This window comes from Rhipicephalus sanguineus, chromosome 10 (assembly GCF_013339695.2).
Source record: "Rhipicephalus sanguineus isolate Rsan-2018 chromosome 10, BIME_Rsan_1.4, whole genome shotgun sequence".
Classification (NCBI taxonomy): Eukaryota; Metazoa; Arthropoda; class Arachnida; order Ixodida; family Ixodidae; genus Rhipicephalus; species Rhipicephalus sanguineus.
The window spans coordinates 67686724-67705054 of NC_051185.1; the positions used below are offsets into that span (position 1 = coordinate 67686724).

Below are 18331 nucleotides of genomic sequence, written 5' to 3' on the forward strand. Positions count from 1 at the left end.
TGCCCCAATTTTCTCTGAAGCAGACTAGCTTTTTCGAGCTTTTTTTTACTATTTCTTTCTACGGTCAAGTGGCCATAATAAAAAAAAGATGGCGCTAGTTTCTCCATCAAGGAGCACGGCCGAGCGCCGTGGCGTAGGGAGTATGGGATTGGTAATAGGAAAAACAACATTTGAAAAGAAGTAGGATGTTTGCGACCGTTCGTACTTTAACCCCTTCCTAACCTGCTTGTCTCTATTCCTCTGTTCCTCGCATTCAACGTATACGATTGTGAGGCAAGCGAGTTATTTACTAATGTCGCAACCTTCGCTCTCTTCCTCTTTCTCTTTCCAACCGCATGTACGGAACTTGGATACCATAGACACGTTAACTGTTATTCGGCTGCTGAACGTTCGCATTCATATACAAAATAAACAAGGACATGTTAGTGTGCAATGATAAGTGAACAATCGAGGAACAAAATGTCGGAACGCTGCAAAAGAAAGCGCGTGGGAAGGACAGCAAGAGGCTTTAGCTGTAGCTCTGGTTTATTATCACTTTTTATTTATTCCTGCAGGAGTTCGTTCATGCGACAGTGGTTTTGAAAAGGAGCAAAATTTGTTGTGTTGCCCATCTACGTCGTTACAAATTGCGCTCAAATAAAACGTCTAAATTATACAGTACAGAAAAAAAACGTCGCTTCATAGAAGCTTTCGTTGCTTGACCGCTCGTATACTACGCATTAGTTCATGGCGATTAAGCCACTTGTGTCGTCTGTATATTCCTAGAGTATAACAGAGTTGATCGTCATCTTGAATGTCTCGCCTAGCATGTCTTACAAACAATGTTTTACTGCATAGGATTTATTGGCCTTTATTTATGAGGTTCTTATTCTTAGTGGCGTTATTAGTCGCAAAAGTGGTGGCAATGTTAACAGCGCTAATTTACGCCCGACACTTTTCTCCTGGCACTGAAAATGTCGACGCCGGACGCGAAGCTCTCGATTATGTTATACACGGCCTCGGACGCGTCGGCCAGTACGTGGTGTCCCGCGCGAGTCAGGACCACGTACGTGAGGTCCTTGGTCGTCTTCACGTAGCCCGTAAGTCTCGAACCAGGCCCGTCTACGTACCATGGTCTCCTCGCTGCTTTTCTGAATGCTGCCGTCCCCGTCCAGTTGAGCGACATCATGTACTTCTCTTGGTTGATCGCGGGAAACACCGTGTCAACTTGCCCCGTGAAGACGAGCATCTTTGTGGCATCGAGTAGATACTGGACTTTATCTCGCAGGTCAGTGTCGTAGTCACCGGCGAGGTAGAGCATCACCAGAAGCCGGCTGCTGTCCACCTTAGCCCGGGAACATAGGTGCAGAGATTTCTTTAACAGCGGCTTCTGCATGTACCGGTTGTAGTGGATGAACTCCCGGGGCCTCTGGTCGCTGAGCAGGCTCGCGTGGTCGTTGTAACTGGTCAGGTTCGTGAAGAGACTCGGCGTAGGGTGCAGTCGGAATATTGTGTGGCTGAGGATGTGCAGTGCGGTGGTGCGGTTGTTGGCCCACAAGTGGCGGACGCGATGCATAGCCTGGGCGAACATGTCCCGCCCGTTGGAGTCGAGCATGCCGAACTGGTACAGCGTGTCGGCGGAGTCCAATAGGTCTAGAGCGTTGCCGAACACTGGGGACGCGGCGATCACACCAGACACCTTGAGCGGTATGCCGCGATCTGGATTCGTCATCAAGCTGTGAGCCAGGGCTACTGCTCCGCGAGCTGAGAAAACAAAGGAAAAGTCCTATTAAGGATGAAACAATGGAACGGATTGCTGGCGAAAGAAGCTATGCTCATTTGTGTTTTGACTGAAACGTTGCCTAATACAATTTATGCACTTTGCGGTGCCCAACAAAATTGCCACAGTTAATTAGAACACAGCCTGTGGTGCGCACTCTGAAATAAGCACTTGCACATTTGTCGAATATTATGTGACGTCGATCTCCATCGGCCCTCATATCGAAACAGGGCAAGCACGAATAGCCGCCTATTGATCTTAGATTATAAGCTTTTACTACATACGTTGCCATCTTGCAGTTTGTCTACGCGTTATCTTGTCAAGATGCATGCTCATGCAATAACCCCAAGTACAATCTCTTTCTAGGTTTTCGTTTTCTACGAACAATACGAACATCTCCACCGCTGAACAGATTGGTCTGCCATTGTCTCTGAGCAGGAGAGCTTCTGGCAGTTTGACGCCTTTTTTTACGGTTCCGGCGGCAACGTCAGTGCCACCGCCAGACTTTTCGTATAGTAGATACTGCCTATGTTTCCTATGTCACGTTTCTGTTCTCAGTCATTTCATATAATTTGTTTTTGGCCTGAATTGCACAAAGCTTTACAGATGGCAGTGGGTTACATAAAATAACGAAAACAAAGTGAACAAAATAACGTCAAGTTAATAATATCTGGAATGTATATCAAGCTACGATGATAGGCTGATACAACTGAATGTAAACGCGGATACGATGGAAAGTACGGACCATAGAAAAGAAAACAAAGTTGTACAGTATATACTTAACGCGCGATCAGGTAAAGAATTGTGTAAGGTGCAACAAAGCAAGTCAGGATCTAAAATGGAAACGATGTCGGAAGGACGATGGTTCTTCTGCGCATGGGACAAACGAATAATAGAAAGAGTTAGTGCGGCAGCTAGAGAAGTGAACCTGATAATGATGGTCTGAACGATTTGAGCGATACGCCGGCCAACAATAGTTATTCCCAAAAGCGGTGGCTGTTTTAGCAGCGCTAATTCACGCCCAACACTTTCCTCCTGGAGTTGATGATGTCGACACCGGAGGCAAATCTCTCGATCATTTTATACACGACTTCGGATGCCCCAAACCGCCCATGATTCCCGGAGTGAGCCACGACCGCGCATGTAGGGTCCTTCGCCGTCCTGATGCATTGTTATTGCCTACGGCACATTGTAATACATCTCAACGGTATATAGACAACTTTTACCTTTTGCCATATCATGCGGGCTAATATGAAGCTTCTGGTATGTTTCACGTTCTAACTGTCAGATGTGCTTTTTTTACGATTCTTCCCGACCATGACTCAGTTTCACTTTGCAATACGCAGAGTCCCTAACCATTCTTTTAACACACAGTTCGCACCTTGAAGGCGTCCTGAACCACCCCAGGCTTGGTGAGGACACACATTCCACGAACAGCAAGCAGTGCTGTGAACAGTTCAGCCAAAGTTTGTAGTCGTGCGTGGCACGTATAGTTTAAAAGCCAAGCGCGCAGCTGCCAGTTTCTCTAGTTCCCTTTCTTCTCAGGCATCGCCCTCACTCACTCAGGTGGGCGGGGTGCCAGCTGTATTTCGTCAAACAGCAGATTGCTGCTATTGGCTGATAGCTGACATAAATCAGGAGAGCTTTGGAATCAGATGTGCTTCTTGCCACTGGGTGTGGCCACGTGCCAGCGCCGCGCTTTAAAGTATGCTAAAATTTCACAGTAACAACACTAACGCGCACAGGAATCGCAACGGGAGAGAGCGATCGTGTTTCATAACGAGCGCTGACGTAGCTCCTTTCGCCTGGGTCATCACCCCCCTCGTGTAGCTTCCAGCGCGCTCGTTCGGTAAAGAGAAAAAAGTGCTTAAAACGTGAGACAAATCCCTACAACTCCGCTTGTTCTTGGCGGATTTGAGAAATTTTTACGGCAATCGATTCGTGAGACAATAAACTCCGATACTAAATTCATTCTATGACTACTTCACAAGGTGATCCAGGAGTCTTTTAAATAGACCTCAGATTCAACGTGCTTCACACAGCTGTCTTAACTCACATCCGTAGCTCTCGCCGGCAACGTAGAGTTCACGGTTCCTGTTTTCCGGGAACAAGACCAAGAACTGCCTGAGGAATTCTCTCATGCCTGTCACGCAGTCGTCGATGCTGCGAGCGTAGCCCATCTGCGACTTGGTGGAGCTGAAGCCCGACCCGGCCGGCTGGTCGAGGAAGATGACGTTGAACATCTTCTGGACGGTGTGCGACCTCCGGTAGAGGATACCCTCCGAGTTGACGCCCAGAGGTCCTACCTCGAGGAACTGGCCGAATGTGCCCGACTTGCCTGGTCCTCCTTGCAGGTATATCATGAGCGGCGCACGTTGGCGATTAACCTGACAAGAAGAACAAACAAATATGCAAAGTATATAATTTGTGAGGCTTTATGTGTCACGATATGATTATGAGGCACGCCTTAGTGGAGGGCTCCGGAAACCTAAACTATCTGGTGTTGTTTAACTTGCACTGGCACCGCGTAGTACACGGGCCTCCAACATTTCGCCTACATCAAAATAAAACCACAGCGGCGGGGACCGAACCCGGGTCAGCAGCCGACCACCGTAACCACTATACCACTGCGGCGGGCAAAGAGGCAAAGTGCAAATTACTTGATTAAATCCAAAGTTTCATGGTGACCCGCGTGGTAGTTAGCAGCTGTGACATTGCACTACAGGGCTATAAGTCCCAGGTATGATGACCACATACGTATCAACAGGGCCGAAATGAAAACCGCTCATTCTCATAAATTTAGGCATTCCTCAGGAAAGAGCACACGAATGCTGATGCACTGAGATTTAGGTCCATCGTAAGAAAACCTGATTTTTGAACATTCACCCGCTGACCTCACTGCGACATAACTCGTAAATAAGTGTAATGTTCCGGGATTATAACACATACAATATCAGCATGACGAAACGAATATAACTACATAAAATACTTCGTAGGACATCGGTACACACCCGCAGTCAGTATGTCATAGACCAAAGGGACTCTCGCCATTGTCTTCTATGTACTAACTACGCTATGTTAGGTGCTTTTGCGCTTTTCTAACGTACGTAGCCAGCAGTAAACATCTTATTCTTGCATGTGTTGATATATCAGCAGCTTTATAGAGCTTAGTTTTCGTGAACAGACAAGCAACTCTATAGATCACCTGTGAAGATATGTGCTTCATGTTTTAAGGCGATAGCTCTTCGGTTCCCATGAACACTTCATGGTATTGCTGGTAGTTTATTTGGGAAACCTGCGTCCCTGGGGTGAAGCTAAACATGTAATTCTTGTGTGTGACAGCCCTGCGTAAGTACGGCACGACTCTCTTGCCAGCATGAATGGCAGACGCGTCGCAGTCCTAGGTTTGGAGCTTGTGTTTATTCTTAGGCTGTTACCGACCACAGCACAGCATGAAATCACCTTCGACATTCAGGTATATGCTTCTGCTGGAAAGCATTTTGATTCAATGTTCGTTATAGTGGCTGACAAGTTTTTTTTTTGTGTACACAAACGCAAGGGGTTCTTGTTCAAGTCGAGCATCAATATCAGGTCCGTAGCCAGGATTTTTTTTTTCGGGGGGGGGGGGGGGGGGGGGGGGCACTTGCTGAAGGCCTTCCCTATTCCAGAAAAACGCCCCGCCACGGTGGTCTAGTGGTTATGGCGCTCGACTGCTGACCCGAAGGTCGCGGGATCGAATCCCGGCCGCGGCGGCTGCATTTTTGATGGAGGCGAAAATGTTTGAGGCCCGTGTGCTTAGATTTAGGTGCACGTTAAAGAACCCCAGGTGGTCAAAATTTCCGGAGCCCTCCACTACGGCGTCTCTCATAATCATATCTTGGTTTTGGGACGTTAAACCCCAGATATTATTATTATTATTCCAGAAAAACACCTATGTCATTATTTATTTATCGTAAAACACCCCCCTGTATCAAAATTTCCGGGGTGGGGGTGGGGGTGGGGAGAGGGCCCTAGCACATCCTCCTCCACTAGTTACTGGCATGATGAATATAGCATGCACGCAGATATTTAATGTCATCACGTTGCATATTGTGCGTATCGCATAACATTCTTTTTATTATTGTCCTTAATTTATTAACCATGTGTTATCGCTGGCTACATCGTTCAAAAAAACAAGTCAGTATTACCTGTAGGGTATATTCGACCGAAGGGCAGAAGTTCAGTAAATAAACAGTTTCCTTTTGAGTAGAGATTACTTCCCAGTGTTTCTGACGGCACACCATCTCAAGCCCAAGAAAACTCAAATATTCTTTCCCCGTAGGTTGCGTTACCTCAGCCTGCATATAGATGAAGAACAAGTTCGACTGCTGTTTCTTGTTGACGGTGATGAAGCCGGAGTACGCAGTGGCGTTCGCTCTGTTCTTGAAGATCTTCGCGAAGCTCGCATCCCTGGCGGATTGGACGGCGTGCTTCTCAATCATAGGCGTCAGAAACTGGCAGTGGTCGTCGTTCCTCCGCGTCCTGAAAGGCCATCGTTTGAGGCTGCAGAAGCGAGAAAAAGAATGTAATGCACTATGGCGGATAAGTTTTGTTTGACGACATCTTGATTTTAGCGCTCAAAAAGACGAACTCATTATCGACGACAGGACAAGCGGTTGTCCTGTCGTCTCTCATGTGTTCGTGATTTTTGGCGCTAAAATCAAGATGTCAAGCATTGACCAACTCACCCAGCAACAGGTTCTTAGGCATATAGGTTTCGATTTAGAATAGTACAGTGACAAGGGTACAAGCAACGCCTCCGAGGCGCTGGTACAAGGGTCTAATCACACTATTGTCATTGCTTATGCGAGCTAAATTATACATGAACTCGCAAACAGTATTTGGAGAAAGGTTAAACCTTCAGGACGCTCTTTCTTTTCATTCGCGTTGACGAAGATTTTCATGTTGAGAAAGTTTACTGGTAGTGTGAGAACGCAAACACGGAGCTATACGAAGGGAAATGCGGGCAGTATTTACCTGGTGTTTACACTGTACCTGAAGCAAGGAAAGCGCGTCTATGGCGATATTTGTGCATTATCATTATAGAGGTCTTTCGGCTACGGTCAATCACGTGGATGACAAATTTGAGGCGAGGAGCGATATCCGCTAGCAATGTGAGAATGCACGATATATTAACTGAAAGGTGAGCATTGCGTTCAACAAAACGACCAATTTAATTTGAAAAATTAAGGGGTCATGGTAGAGTGGATCGACCAAAAAAGCTATTTTTTTGTTTCATTACTAAAAAATAGTATGCACTCTGAGGAGCAATATCGTACATTGGCGAGCGCGTAGGAGCGCTCGAAGCCATTTAGAAATGGCGCCAAAATCCACGCCTCCTGAAGAATGCAAGGGCTTGTTTACATGTTGTTTTCCATCATTTTTCTGCATGTATGTAATGTTTTGTAATAAATATTGCTAGATAGGTTAAATATACTCATTTCCTACCATTTTCATCAGTTTTGATTGCATATTTTTTCAGCAGTAATGCTTTTGCAGCGTGGTCATTGCTTTATGTTGCGAGAAGTTTCCACGCGTGTTTTTAAGCATTAAGCGCATTTTTCTCACGATCAGTTTTTTGAAAATTTCCGAAACTTGATGTGCCTTTTCTGGATGAGTATTCGACCGACTGCGCTGAAATTTTCTCAGATTGTGCTTAAATCCCTTTCTAATAGTCTGAACCTAAAACTTTGAAAAGCTGTGTGAGTTATAATCAGGAAAAAAGTATTAATTGGAAAGTCTCTCTTAAGGCACGTGTCATGTCAGGACAATTTTTTTTCCTCTGACAAAAATGTAGCTTTTAGAGACAGGGGTTAATGCCCCTAACATGCGGAATAAGCGTACCTGATTTATTGGTCATGTTTTTTTTTCGTTTCTGAGAGAACGTACATTTAATTTTACACACCTGTATAAAATATGGTACTTAAAATACACAACAGTAACAAGAGCTACATGGTCCAAATCGCACAAAGTGAAGGCCGGAAGCTTTCCTATTGAGCAAGCGAAAATCCACTATAAAATGTACAAAGGCTCCTGAGATATGGAGCTGAAACCAAGATCACCCGTTTACCCTGCCTTACTTCACGTGTCTAAACCTTGAGATCATTACGCGCGCGCCTTCATCGGCATCTGCGAGTTTATTTTTGCAACCCGGAAGTCATTGGGGTGCGCCTAACTTGAAGTAAACGGGTATCCTTGCATTTAACTCCCATCAAAATACGGCCGTCGTGATCGAAAATTGAATCCACGTCCTTGACCTTAGCTGTGCTAGGCTTTAGCTGCTAAGCTACCATTAAGGAAGATTTTTTAAAAGAATGGTTTCTTTTTGAATCCTCCTTGGCTACCACGAGCGATTAGTTTAAGAATACGAGCACCGATTTAAGGCATAGCGCTATATGAATATGCAACAATTTCCGCCTGAGTCGGACGGTTTTATTCTCTATTCAATGTGTACTCGATTCAACTAATCAATGTTTGAAATAGTTGACGTTTTATCCTTTTTCGGTTATCAAATAATATAGTCTGCGAGTAGCAGCTGTTAAGATGTTCTGCTGCGAGGGCGCCCTGGTGGCTGCGCTAAAGGATAGTATCGTGATCGAACGCCTGATCCATGTCACTTTTACCGAACATTTTCGAGTTATTCACTGAAACTTGTTTGCATTTACGAAACTTCTATAGCTAGTCTTAACAGGATAGCACCCGTTTAAAACAATGTGCCGCACTTTCAATGGCGCTTCTATCTTGCATCGAAGAAAACACGCTTATGTAGATGCGAGCATATGCTTGTTCTTTTATTGGCACTGTTTGGGTGCACATGATGACCGAAAGCGCGTGTTATTTTTTAGTCGCACGCCGCCTAATTAAGTAGCGTTACAGTGTCAAACGATGCTTACATTCGTCTAATTAATAACCTAGCCAACCGTCCCTATTCTGTAACAAATGACCCCTGCTTATTTTTCGTTGCTTTCACTTTCCTCAAAGGAGTGTATACACCAAAATTTGACGGCAGTCTGACACGAAACTGACAACAGCCTGAGTTTGTGTGCTTGCAAGAAATTATGTGAGGAATTTCGACAGAGAACATGTCGATTTAAAGCTAATTCATTTGACTTCTTATGTCTAGAAATAAAGCCTGGCTCATTCTTTTCCTCACTTATCGCGATAACCATCAGCGAAAACGTCAAAAAAGAGCTGCAAAAGGTGTGACGTTGAAGACGTGTACAGCCAATATGAATGATGACAGCGATCACGAGTAGTATAAAAACATTTCAGCGTCCAATGCGGACGGATTAAAAACGAAATGATTTTCCACCTCGACTTGCGGTACTATTCTAGATGCTGTCAAATTCCGCCATAATATCAAATTTCGTAAAGGCGGCATTTTAAGGCAATCGGAGAGACCGCAGCAGACCTCTGGGCCAATCGGAGTCGACCAATGGCGGAATTTGCTCGCGTCCAGGCGAACGCTCATTGTCGGATTGCCCCGACGCCGACAGCGACGTCGATACCGTCTCGCTGCCAGGCGACGCAACTGCGCGTTTCTGTGGAACTGTTCCCGTAAAGCGGAGACGCACCTTAGAAATGTAGCAGACGGCTCGTCAGTTTGCTGACGTCACAGCTTTGGTACCCTTCGTCACGTTGCTCTCGAGTGATTACTCAATTATGTCGTCACGCGTGGTTTTTATACCCCTTGGTGGGATTTTTTAAAATCTTCATTCAAAGCTTTTGTCGTCTACACTCCTTTGAGACATGAAAAAAAAAGTATTTAATTTGATGTATTCAAAACCGCCGAAGCTGTACTTACCCTAAGAATGAAGATTCTAACGGTACACAAAGCAGTAGGCACAGCAAAAGCGCCAGGTAAATTTTCACACTGAGCTGCATATCTTCAGGCGTCTGGTCAAGAACCCGAAACAGCTAAAACGGAAGAAAAGAAGGCGTAAGACTATAAGTGAAAGAGAACTCCAGTACTGTCGCGATACCAGAATCACATACGTCATGCCCTCAAATGATTATGTAAGAAATCATCCCTTCAGATATCAACATAGTTTAATGAATTAAATGTCATATACCCGAGGTTCTGATATAAACCGTGTCGCGAAGAACTGGCGAACGATTTTGTGTACTACTGTCCTTTTAAGCAACTTGCCATTTCTGCACAAAGACAAAAAAAAAAACTCACAATTCCTAGTGTTGCCAACTAACACAGGTTAATACACATTTGTAGTTCATGTATTTGACTTGCCTGCATAGGTGCACTGGTTACGATCTAAAACCACTGCATGACTACGCAGTAAAATGACCATCATATCTTGATGCTGCTATCGTAGCGCATGCAGGTTAAACAGAACACACTTTCTATAATACAACAAGCTCCCGTATGCGTGTTTTCGCGGGATCTATGGTTTGGTGCGTCTAGTTGGTTGACATCTCGCGAACAAGAATTCTGCGCAAATTTAACTGGGGTCGTCTAACCACATATTCGACAAATCGCGTTCAACGAGAACAAAGGACATCAACTTCTTACGAACATACACGATCAGTACAACATCCAACCACCACCGAGAAACATGCACCCCGAATTTCATATCGAACGCCGGAAACTTCGAGCCAAGAAGCTACAACGCAGCTATTGCTGAGCAGAGGGAGTCTACTATGCGGACGCCGCCGCCTGCGCCACTAAAGAATGCTATGCCCTAGAGGTCGTGGACAACCAGGGCAACATTGCGCGTTCAGCACCAATGAAGACCGCCTCGGCGGGCGACGCGGAAGAAGCCGCCATCGCACTTGCATCGGGGCTACCTGATTGCGGTGTCGTAATTAGCGACTCCAAGACAGCTATCCGGAACTTCAGTAGTGGTTATATTACCAATACTGCACATTCCTTAGTCGTCGCTGACCCACCAGAAAACAACGTCGCTCTCGTCTGGACTCCAGCACATCAAGGACTCCTAGCCAGGGTGTCGGAACGGAACGAAAAACGAAAAAAAAAACGATATTTTTGACCGGAACGGTAACCTAACCGAAACTTTATTATTTCGTTCCGGAGTGAAACCGAAAATTTTAGGGGCGAACTCCTTAAGGCGGCACCCGTTCGTCCCTCGTAGTCGTCGTGGTCGTAGTAGTGAGCAACAAGTCTTACGCTTTGACCTCCAAGGTGGTGCCGGTGGGAGATTTCTCCTGTGCGTTGTTGAACAATAAAAAATTCGCAGCGTGCGCGTTAACTAAAAGCCGAATTCTTCTGTCTCTCCTTCCCCATTAGCAGCCATTGGCATGTTCCAGTAGGAAACGTTAGTAGAAGTAGAAGTGTAAGTGTTAGCTAAAAGCCGACTTCTTCTGTCTCTCATTGCCATTAGCAGCCATTGTTTACCTCCAAGGTAGTGCCTGGTGAGATTTCTCCTGTGCGTGATTAAACAATAAAAATTTTGTTCAAAACGCCGTTGATTGATGAAATAAACCAACGAAAGACGCCAGATGTTTTGTAAAAGCAGAACGAAAGAACGCCAGATGTTTTTCTTAAAGTGTAGTAGTAGTAGTTGCATGTAGCCACCTCGCCCGATCGTCAACGGGCGAGGTGGACCGGCAACGGCGCGAGGACCCTGCCGCACGAGAGTTAAATCACACTAAAAGACATACTTTGCGGGCGATACACTCTAGTGAGCTTTCAACTTTTCGTCTTAATGTACATGATAAAGAAATTATTTCTACGAAAAACGCAAGGCACACCTTGAGCAATATGTTTGGTTTTGGGACGCTAAATGGAACCATGAGGCGATGCGAAGCCGGAGCACTTGCACGATCGCGTTCCGTTGGCTTTCGTTGGGCATGCTACCGACCTCGCGTCGTGGAACGCGCGTCCTGTCTTCCCTCTAGCCTTGCCTTTAATTCGCACAGGGCGAGCGGGGAATGCGGTCGCTCTTGGCGCTCTTTCGCTCGGGAGCGGACTTCTTCCTTGCATTTCACCGATCACAAGTGATAATGAAGGGACCACGTAAACCAACAGTACAATAAAAGTTTGATGTTTAATATATACACGATGTTTCACACTCTTTATATTATGTACTGGGCGCATTTCACGGAAGAGTTTCACGGTTTACAGATGATTCCCTCCGTAGCTTCGCCCCACTCATCATCATTCACCCCGTGGATATGCTGTCATTTTTTTTTCAATCGTTTTTCGGTTCACGAGAAAACTTGGCAATCCCGAACTGAGGTCATGCAACGTGAGCGATTATGCACATCTCAGAGTACAGTATTAGCGCGTACCTCAGGCAGGAATTCCAAAGGAAAGATATGTTGAAATTGTGCGAAAAACGAAAACAGTGGCAATCAGATATGTTTATGTTAACGCAAGTGGACTTTTGCGCGCCTGCCACGCAGGCCAGCGTGGAGAGGGCATAGTCGGCACCGAAGTTTGTTAGAGCGAAAGCTGTTATAACATCAGAACAGCCGATTTTGGCACCATCCGCCGGTGTCCCTAACCGCTATCGCGTGAAATAAGAAAAAAATGAAATGAGAAACAAATTTCTAGGATCCGAATAGATTTTAACCCGCGCCCTGTGCGTGGCAGTCGAGTATCCCAGCACAGTGTCACGCTGTTGCTTGTAACTTCTCCGCAAAAATACTCTACACAGGCGTCATGACGGCCAAGCAATCGTGTTAACATATGTTACATAGCGTGGCAGAAGAGTAAAATAGCAACCTGGCGTCACACAATGCGAATTGCTCAAGGAGTCAGTCGTTGAATCCTTTCAACCCGATACAACGGGCTCAGCCATAATTCTTCATCGTCATTAGCCACAGCACAAAGTGCACATAGTGCCTCACCGATGTGTAGCAGGTACTACGATTCTCCGAAGAATGAAGAAAAATGGCATAGTGGGTGCTTCGCTACTACAGAAAAGTTATGATTTATGGCGTAGTGGGTACATTGCATGTGTACTTGTATTAGTTTCCCCAAGAAAGTATAGAACGGGCTCTAGACAGGCTGTTGTTCCAGCTTACGCTGTGACTGAGCTGCGTGTTCCGCGCAGGCCTGACGAACTTTTTTATTCAGATCAGCGGTCTCGCACAGATAGTGCACTCACTGACGTGCTGCTTTTGAGATTGCGCTCACTCCCTTGACACAAAGCATTGAGCCCGCTAAAAAAAAGTCGTAATTGACTTTTGAGAAAATAAATATTATGACTTTGAAGGGTATAGTACTGGTTTGTGCATGTTGGTAGGAATTCGTAGTAGAGTTTCTTCCACTCCTCTGAAGAACGTAGAAAGAACGTGTTTTAGTTCTCTGCCACTTTCTTAATTAAGAGGAGGGCAAGTAACTATATCTCAAATCCCATGTTTTTATGAGTACTTTAAATTCAAATTTTTGCATTAAAAAAAATGTTGCGAACCGTTACGGAACATTTTTTTTTTCCGTTTCGGAACAGAAACGGAACGGAACTTTTTGCGGTGGAGCGAAACTAAAACCGAAACGAAAAACATTTCGTTCCGACACCCTGCTCCTAGCAAAGGAAATGTTTCATGCAGCTGCTCGAGGATTCACACACCGAGTGGCCGCCAACGTGCGCCAACCTCTAGGACCCAATGACTCCTCACAAGACAGACGCGCTGATACAGACGCGCTGATCACATTCCATGAAATTTGCACACATTACAGACATCAACGCCTAACATATCCACCTCTTTTTCTGCCTAGAACGCGCCAGAGAGAAATGTTGTGGCGGCAAGTACACACTCGCACAATTCTTACCCCGCGAACACTGCACTTGGCTTTTCTCTGCCACATACCCGGCGCCCAAGTGTCGCTTCTGCCCTGCCAAGATAGCAGATCTCTCGCATATCATGCGGCAGTGTCCCATGAAATCTCCCGCCTGCACCCTCAAACCATTAATTAGTACTGAGGAGCTTTGGGAGACTGCCCTGCCCAGCTCCGATCCCACTCTCCAGGACTGAGTCCTGAGGTGGGATGAGGAGGTAGCGGAGGCCTACCACGACTGGTAGTCGGACGTTATGCAACACGAAGTGGTGACAGACGCCTACTGGGAATGGATCACAGACCTCCCTCACTCCCCTCTCCCCCCCCCCCCCCATTCTTAAAGGGCCCCTCACCACCCCGCGTTCAAAGACGAGGTAGTGAGTTCCTCCTCGCCTTGCTAACCTTCCTGCAGGCCATATCTCCCACTCGCCACTTATTTCTTAAAAGCACGTGTACCATGTCAGCACTAAGCGTTGGCCCTGTCAAGATTTCGCGCTTGTCGGCTACTCGCTGTTATCTCCGTTTGCGCAGTCGCAAACGCAGAGAAGTGAAGTGAAATCAGTTGATCGCGCACGATAGTCATGCGAGGGAAGGAAGAACGGATGGGCGGCTGCATGGCAAAACAGTGCGAGAGACAATTCAGATCTGATACTTTGCGTATATGGACCAATCGACAGTACGTACTATGTATACAGACGTCACGGAAAGCAGTGTTCTGCGTCATAAAGTGCACTAAAAGACGAGAAACGCCAGGAGAGAATATTGAGCACGTTTTTTGTACTTTCAGGGGCTGGTAAGGGGCCCTTTAAAAAGGCAAATACGTTTCTGCACTCACTCACCGGTGCTCACATGGGCGCTCTTGTGCGCCGTTTCGTCCAATGATCGTAGAGCCAGGGCGCCACGATTACAGTGAACTGTACCCCGATGCGCACCGGTGAGATCTGTCGATGCTGTCATTAATGAGCGTTTGCTTTTTGCCACATTTTCATCCCCTTCGTCCTTAAGACTACTGCTGCTGCTTTTATGCTCCCTAAATAGTCAGCATGCTTTAGTGACGACATTTTGTTGACTATCGCGCGGTTATGCATACATGGCCGCGAGTTTTTTAATGACCAGCTAAAATTAAGTTACCAATCATACGCATTTACGATGTTCTAACGTTGCAATGTGGCAACTTTTGCAATTATCAAGTTGTTTTCTAGTTACAGCGCGTTACGTTAGGTACATGATCTTGCTCCGATTTCCGTAGGGTGCTCAAGGCCGTTCTGTACTCGCCGAAAAATGCTTCAAAGTAGTTGGGTATAGTGCTATCTACTGGTGTGGCAGACTGTGGCGGTCATTTCACATGCGCCTTCCGCGACACTATAATGGTCTGTCAACTTATGCGACCAGGCATCGCCTGATGGTACAAAAGTACACCAGCAATGAAGCTACATCGCCTAGGTGGGTGAGTGCGTGCGTTTTAGTTTGGCCGACTTGTATTCCAAATAATTTACTAAAAAGCGGCACAAGAGAGGTCACGGAAACGACCTTCAGAAACGGAGTGGTACCGTAAAACTTGTCTTTTGTCCCCCGTCTTGCGTGCCAGGCCCATTCTCACCTATTTATTTTGTACTCTTGCAAATTGCCGCTGATAGCTACAACACGTAATCTCGGCCGCGCGCTCTCTAAACTGTCAGCGTAGCCAATGCTGGGACATCAGTTCGATAACGAGGTAACTGGCAACAAACCCATGGCGAGCGCACGATCACCGCAAGCGTGCATCGGATAACAGACTGAGTGCTGTTGCTTTTTTTTTAGCATTTTGCCTGTACTGAAATGCGAACAGCGCGACCGGGACCGAAACCGCGACCTTTGGGTCAGCAGCCAAGCAGCGTAATCACTGTTCCAAGGAGGTGGATGAGGGTTGTCAGGGCCTCTTGTTTTCTGTTTTTACCTTTCTTTTTTCTCCGAACCCGCGGCAGAAGATGGCCGATCCTCACGAACGCTGAAATTTTTTGGCTACGGGAATGCGGCCGCCAAAATCAACTATGTACTCGAAGAGGCTTAAGATCAGAAGAAAACATAACAGACACTGCTCATAATAATAATCATATAGGGGGTTTCACGCCCCAAAACCACGATATGGTTATGAGACGCGCCGTAGTGGAGAGCTGCGAAAAATTTTGACCACATGGGGTTCTTTAAGGGACCCCTAAACAGCCTCTGAAAATACAAAAAAAACGAGCGCGCTATTCTTTCTTGGCGTTTCACGTCTTTTTGGCGCACTTCGTGGCGCCAGAGTGGTGATTCCCGTGACGTCATCAGGGTACATACTCTCGATTGGTCTATATACGACAAATATCAGTTTTGAATTGTCTCCTACCCTGCTTTGCGATGCAACTTAATAAAGTGGATGACTGGGCTAGTTGGTTGTGCATACATAGGGTTAACAGCGCAAAAATAACACTCGTCTTTTTCCTGTCCGCCGTGTGTTATTTTTGCGCTGTTAACCCTAAGTTTGCGATGCAGTCGCCCACCTTTTCTTCCTCTTCTGACTATCATGCGTGATCAACTGATCTCACTTCATTTTGTGCGTTTCAGGCTGCGCAAGCAGAAATAACAGCTTGTAGCCGACAAGCGCGAAGTCCGATAGGCTCAGCGCTTAGTGCTGACATTGTACACGTGCTTTATGAAGTAAAAAAGTGGCGAGGAGGAGATATAACTTGTAGTAAGGGTAGTGAAGGCGCGAAATAAACCACTCCTTCGTCATTGCGCTCGGAGCGGATTAGGGGATCTTTAACGTGCACCTAAATGTAATTACACGGGCCTCTACGGTAACAGCTCCATCGAAGTGCGGCCGCCGCGGCTGGGATCGAACCCGCGACTTTCGAGTCCGCAGCCGATAGCCATAACCACAGAACCACCGCGGCATGACACATAGCATACGAAGTCGTTTTATGTATTTCGGTGTTAAGCGCTGTTCCACTTCACTCCAATAGCGTGCGGACCTCCCTACGGTCCCAGTGCAGTTTTTCAGCCAGTAAACCTGCGCATACTATCAAATGCATAGTAGTCCTAATGCATACACAACATGCGCCAGTGTGCTACGTCACAAAGTGCTGGTAGAAATGGTCATCGCGTCATCCTTACATGAGCCAGAGATGCCTCAATTCTTACCTCTAATTTGGTTCACGGTAAGCGCAGTCAGGCCTCCGCAGCACTTGGCCATGCCCAACACAGCGAGGACAATTTTGAGCTCCGAAGAAGCCCTCGATCACACGAGGGCTACAGCATCACGGTGAAAAATTTTGTGCCGCACACATGTGATGATGGTGATCCTTTAAGATGATGGCTCGTACCCACAATGAGGGACTATCCAGGAATCGGGCAATCACAAAAAAAAAACGGCAGCAACGCAGGGCGTGACAACAAACTCCAGATTGTAAAGGGCCCCTCACCTGGTTTGACAATCTTGAGCTAACGAGCGCAATGCATACACTGGGCGTTCACGATCACGTCTGCCAAAAATTGCAACGCTACGCGCCGCGGAAATGGGTCTAATTTCAAGGTGAACGCTGCTTGCCCTTCCTCTCGCGGGCGCGCACCCAGAGAATGGGGGGATGACGTACATGAGAAAATGTCCCTACGTAGATGGTAGTGCTGTGACGTCGCTCCTCTACGTAGACGACTGTGCTCTGACGTCGCCAACAGTAGTACGTGACACTGCGATAATTATTTGACACGACATGTGTAGTTTGTGTAATTTGTTGCTTGAGTAGATTAATAAAACTTGAGAGAAATAATGAGACACACAAAGGGAATGTGTGCGTCTCTCTCTTTTTTTTTTTCGTGAATTGCAGCGAGATGCGGGGATAATGCGCCTCCGTTTCCCATGCGTTCGTGTCCCCACGGTTAGCGCATCGAGCAGACGCCAGCCCTGGAAACGAAAGTAATGTTCTGGCGCGTTCGAGCACTCCTTATGCTCATTTATTCTACCGCGTCCAAGTAAACGTTAATGCGGCACTGGCTCATGATACCGCCACTCTCGTGCCCTACAAATGTCGCAACTTTCATGCCCGTCCCGCTGAAACAGGCAGTACACCACAGAGAACGCCGACACAACGCCCACGGCCGCACACAAAAAAAAAAAAGGTAGCGGCCGTGCAACGCCGCTCGCGTGCTCGGGCTGGCTCGGGCACGTCATGCGCATGACGTGTTCATGCGTATGTGTCAAGTGAAGAGGGCAGGGAAGAGATTTGGCTTGCGAAAGCTACACGAAAGTGGCTTGCGAAAGTGGCAAGGGCTTGAAACTCGCCTCCTCGCATCATGGTTTCGCGCCGCTACAAATTATTGTTTTTCTCAGCTCGTAATGAAGCGACTTGAAAAATTCTTGGGGCAGACTGCTCTTCATTCGGCACACAACCGCTTCCAGCGTCTAACTAAAATTTGCTATGTGGCCTGCATGGGCGTAGCCAGAAATTTTTTTCGGGGTGGGGTTCAACCATACTTTATGTATGTTCGTGCGTGCGTTTGTATGTGCGCGTGTATATATACGCAAGCAAAGCTGAAAAATTTCGGGGGGGCGGGGGGGTTGAACCCCCAACACCCCCCCCCCCCCTGGCTACGCCCCTGATGGCCTGGTGAGGGGCCCTTTAAAACCCATGATGCTACGCATAAATTTCACATTCCCAGAATATGATATGCATAACTCATCTATAAAAGATATAGGGGTGTACCAGTAATACGGGTTTGCTCCAGCACCGAAGACCGAGCTTTGCATCACGCGCTAGCTA

General features: G+C 46.7%; 2 protein-coding genes across 2 annotated transcripts in view; both read right to left on the minus strand.

The window, feature by feature from the left end:
• The window catches only part of LOC119372061 (probable serine carboxypeptidase CPVL), a 183654-nt gene that overhangs the window by 43270 nt on the left and 122053 nt on the right, over window positions 1–18331 (minus strand). The gene's annotated exons all lie outside the window — the stretch shown is intronic.
• Window positions 529–16841, minus strand: LOC119372062 (probable serine carboxypeptidase CPVL). Its single transcript, XM_037642515.2, has 5 exons — window positions 16716–16841; window positions 9603–9715; window positions 6091–6301; window positions 3816–4146; window positions 529–1743 (listed from the first exon to the last, which is right to left on the minus strand). Exons 2-5 carry the CDS (start codon window positions 9680–9682, stop codon window positions 917–919), a joined length of 1449 nt encoding a protein of 482 aa, XP_037498443.1. The 5' UTR covers window positions 9683–9715; window positions 16716–16841; the 3' UTR covers window positions 529–916.

Bases quoted from the DNA above. Each gene is read 5' to 3' on its own strand.
- LOC119372062 (XM_037642515.2), bottom strand. From the start codon at position 9,682: ATGCAGCTCAGTGTGAAAATTTACCTGGCGCTTTTGCTGTGCCTACTG. The intron at 6,302-9,602 runs GTAAGTACAGCT...TCGCTTCTGCAG, and splicing joins TTAGAATCTTCATTCTTAGG to CCTCAAACGATGGCCTTTCA. The intron at 4,147-6,090 runs GTAACGCAACCT...TCTTCTTGTCAG, and splicing joins TCATCTATATGCAGGCTGAG to GTTAATCGCCAACGTGCGCC.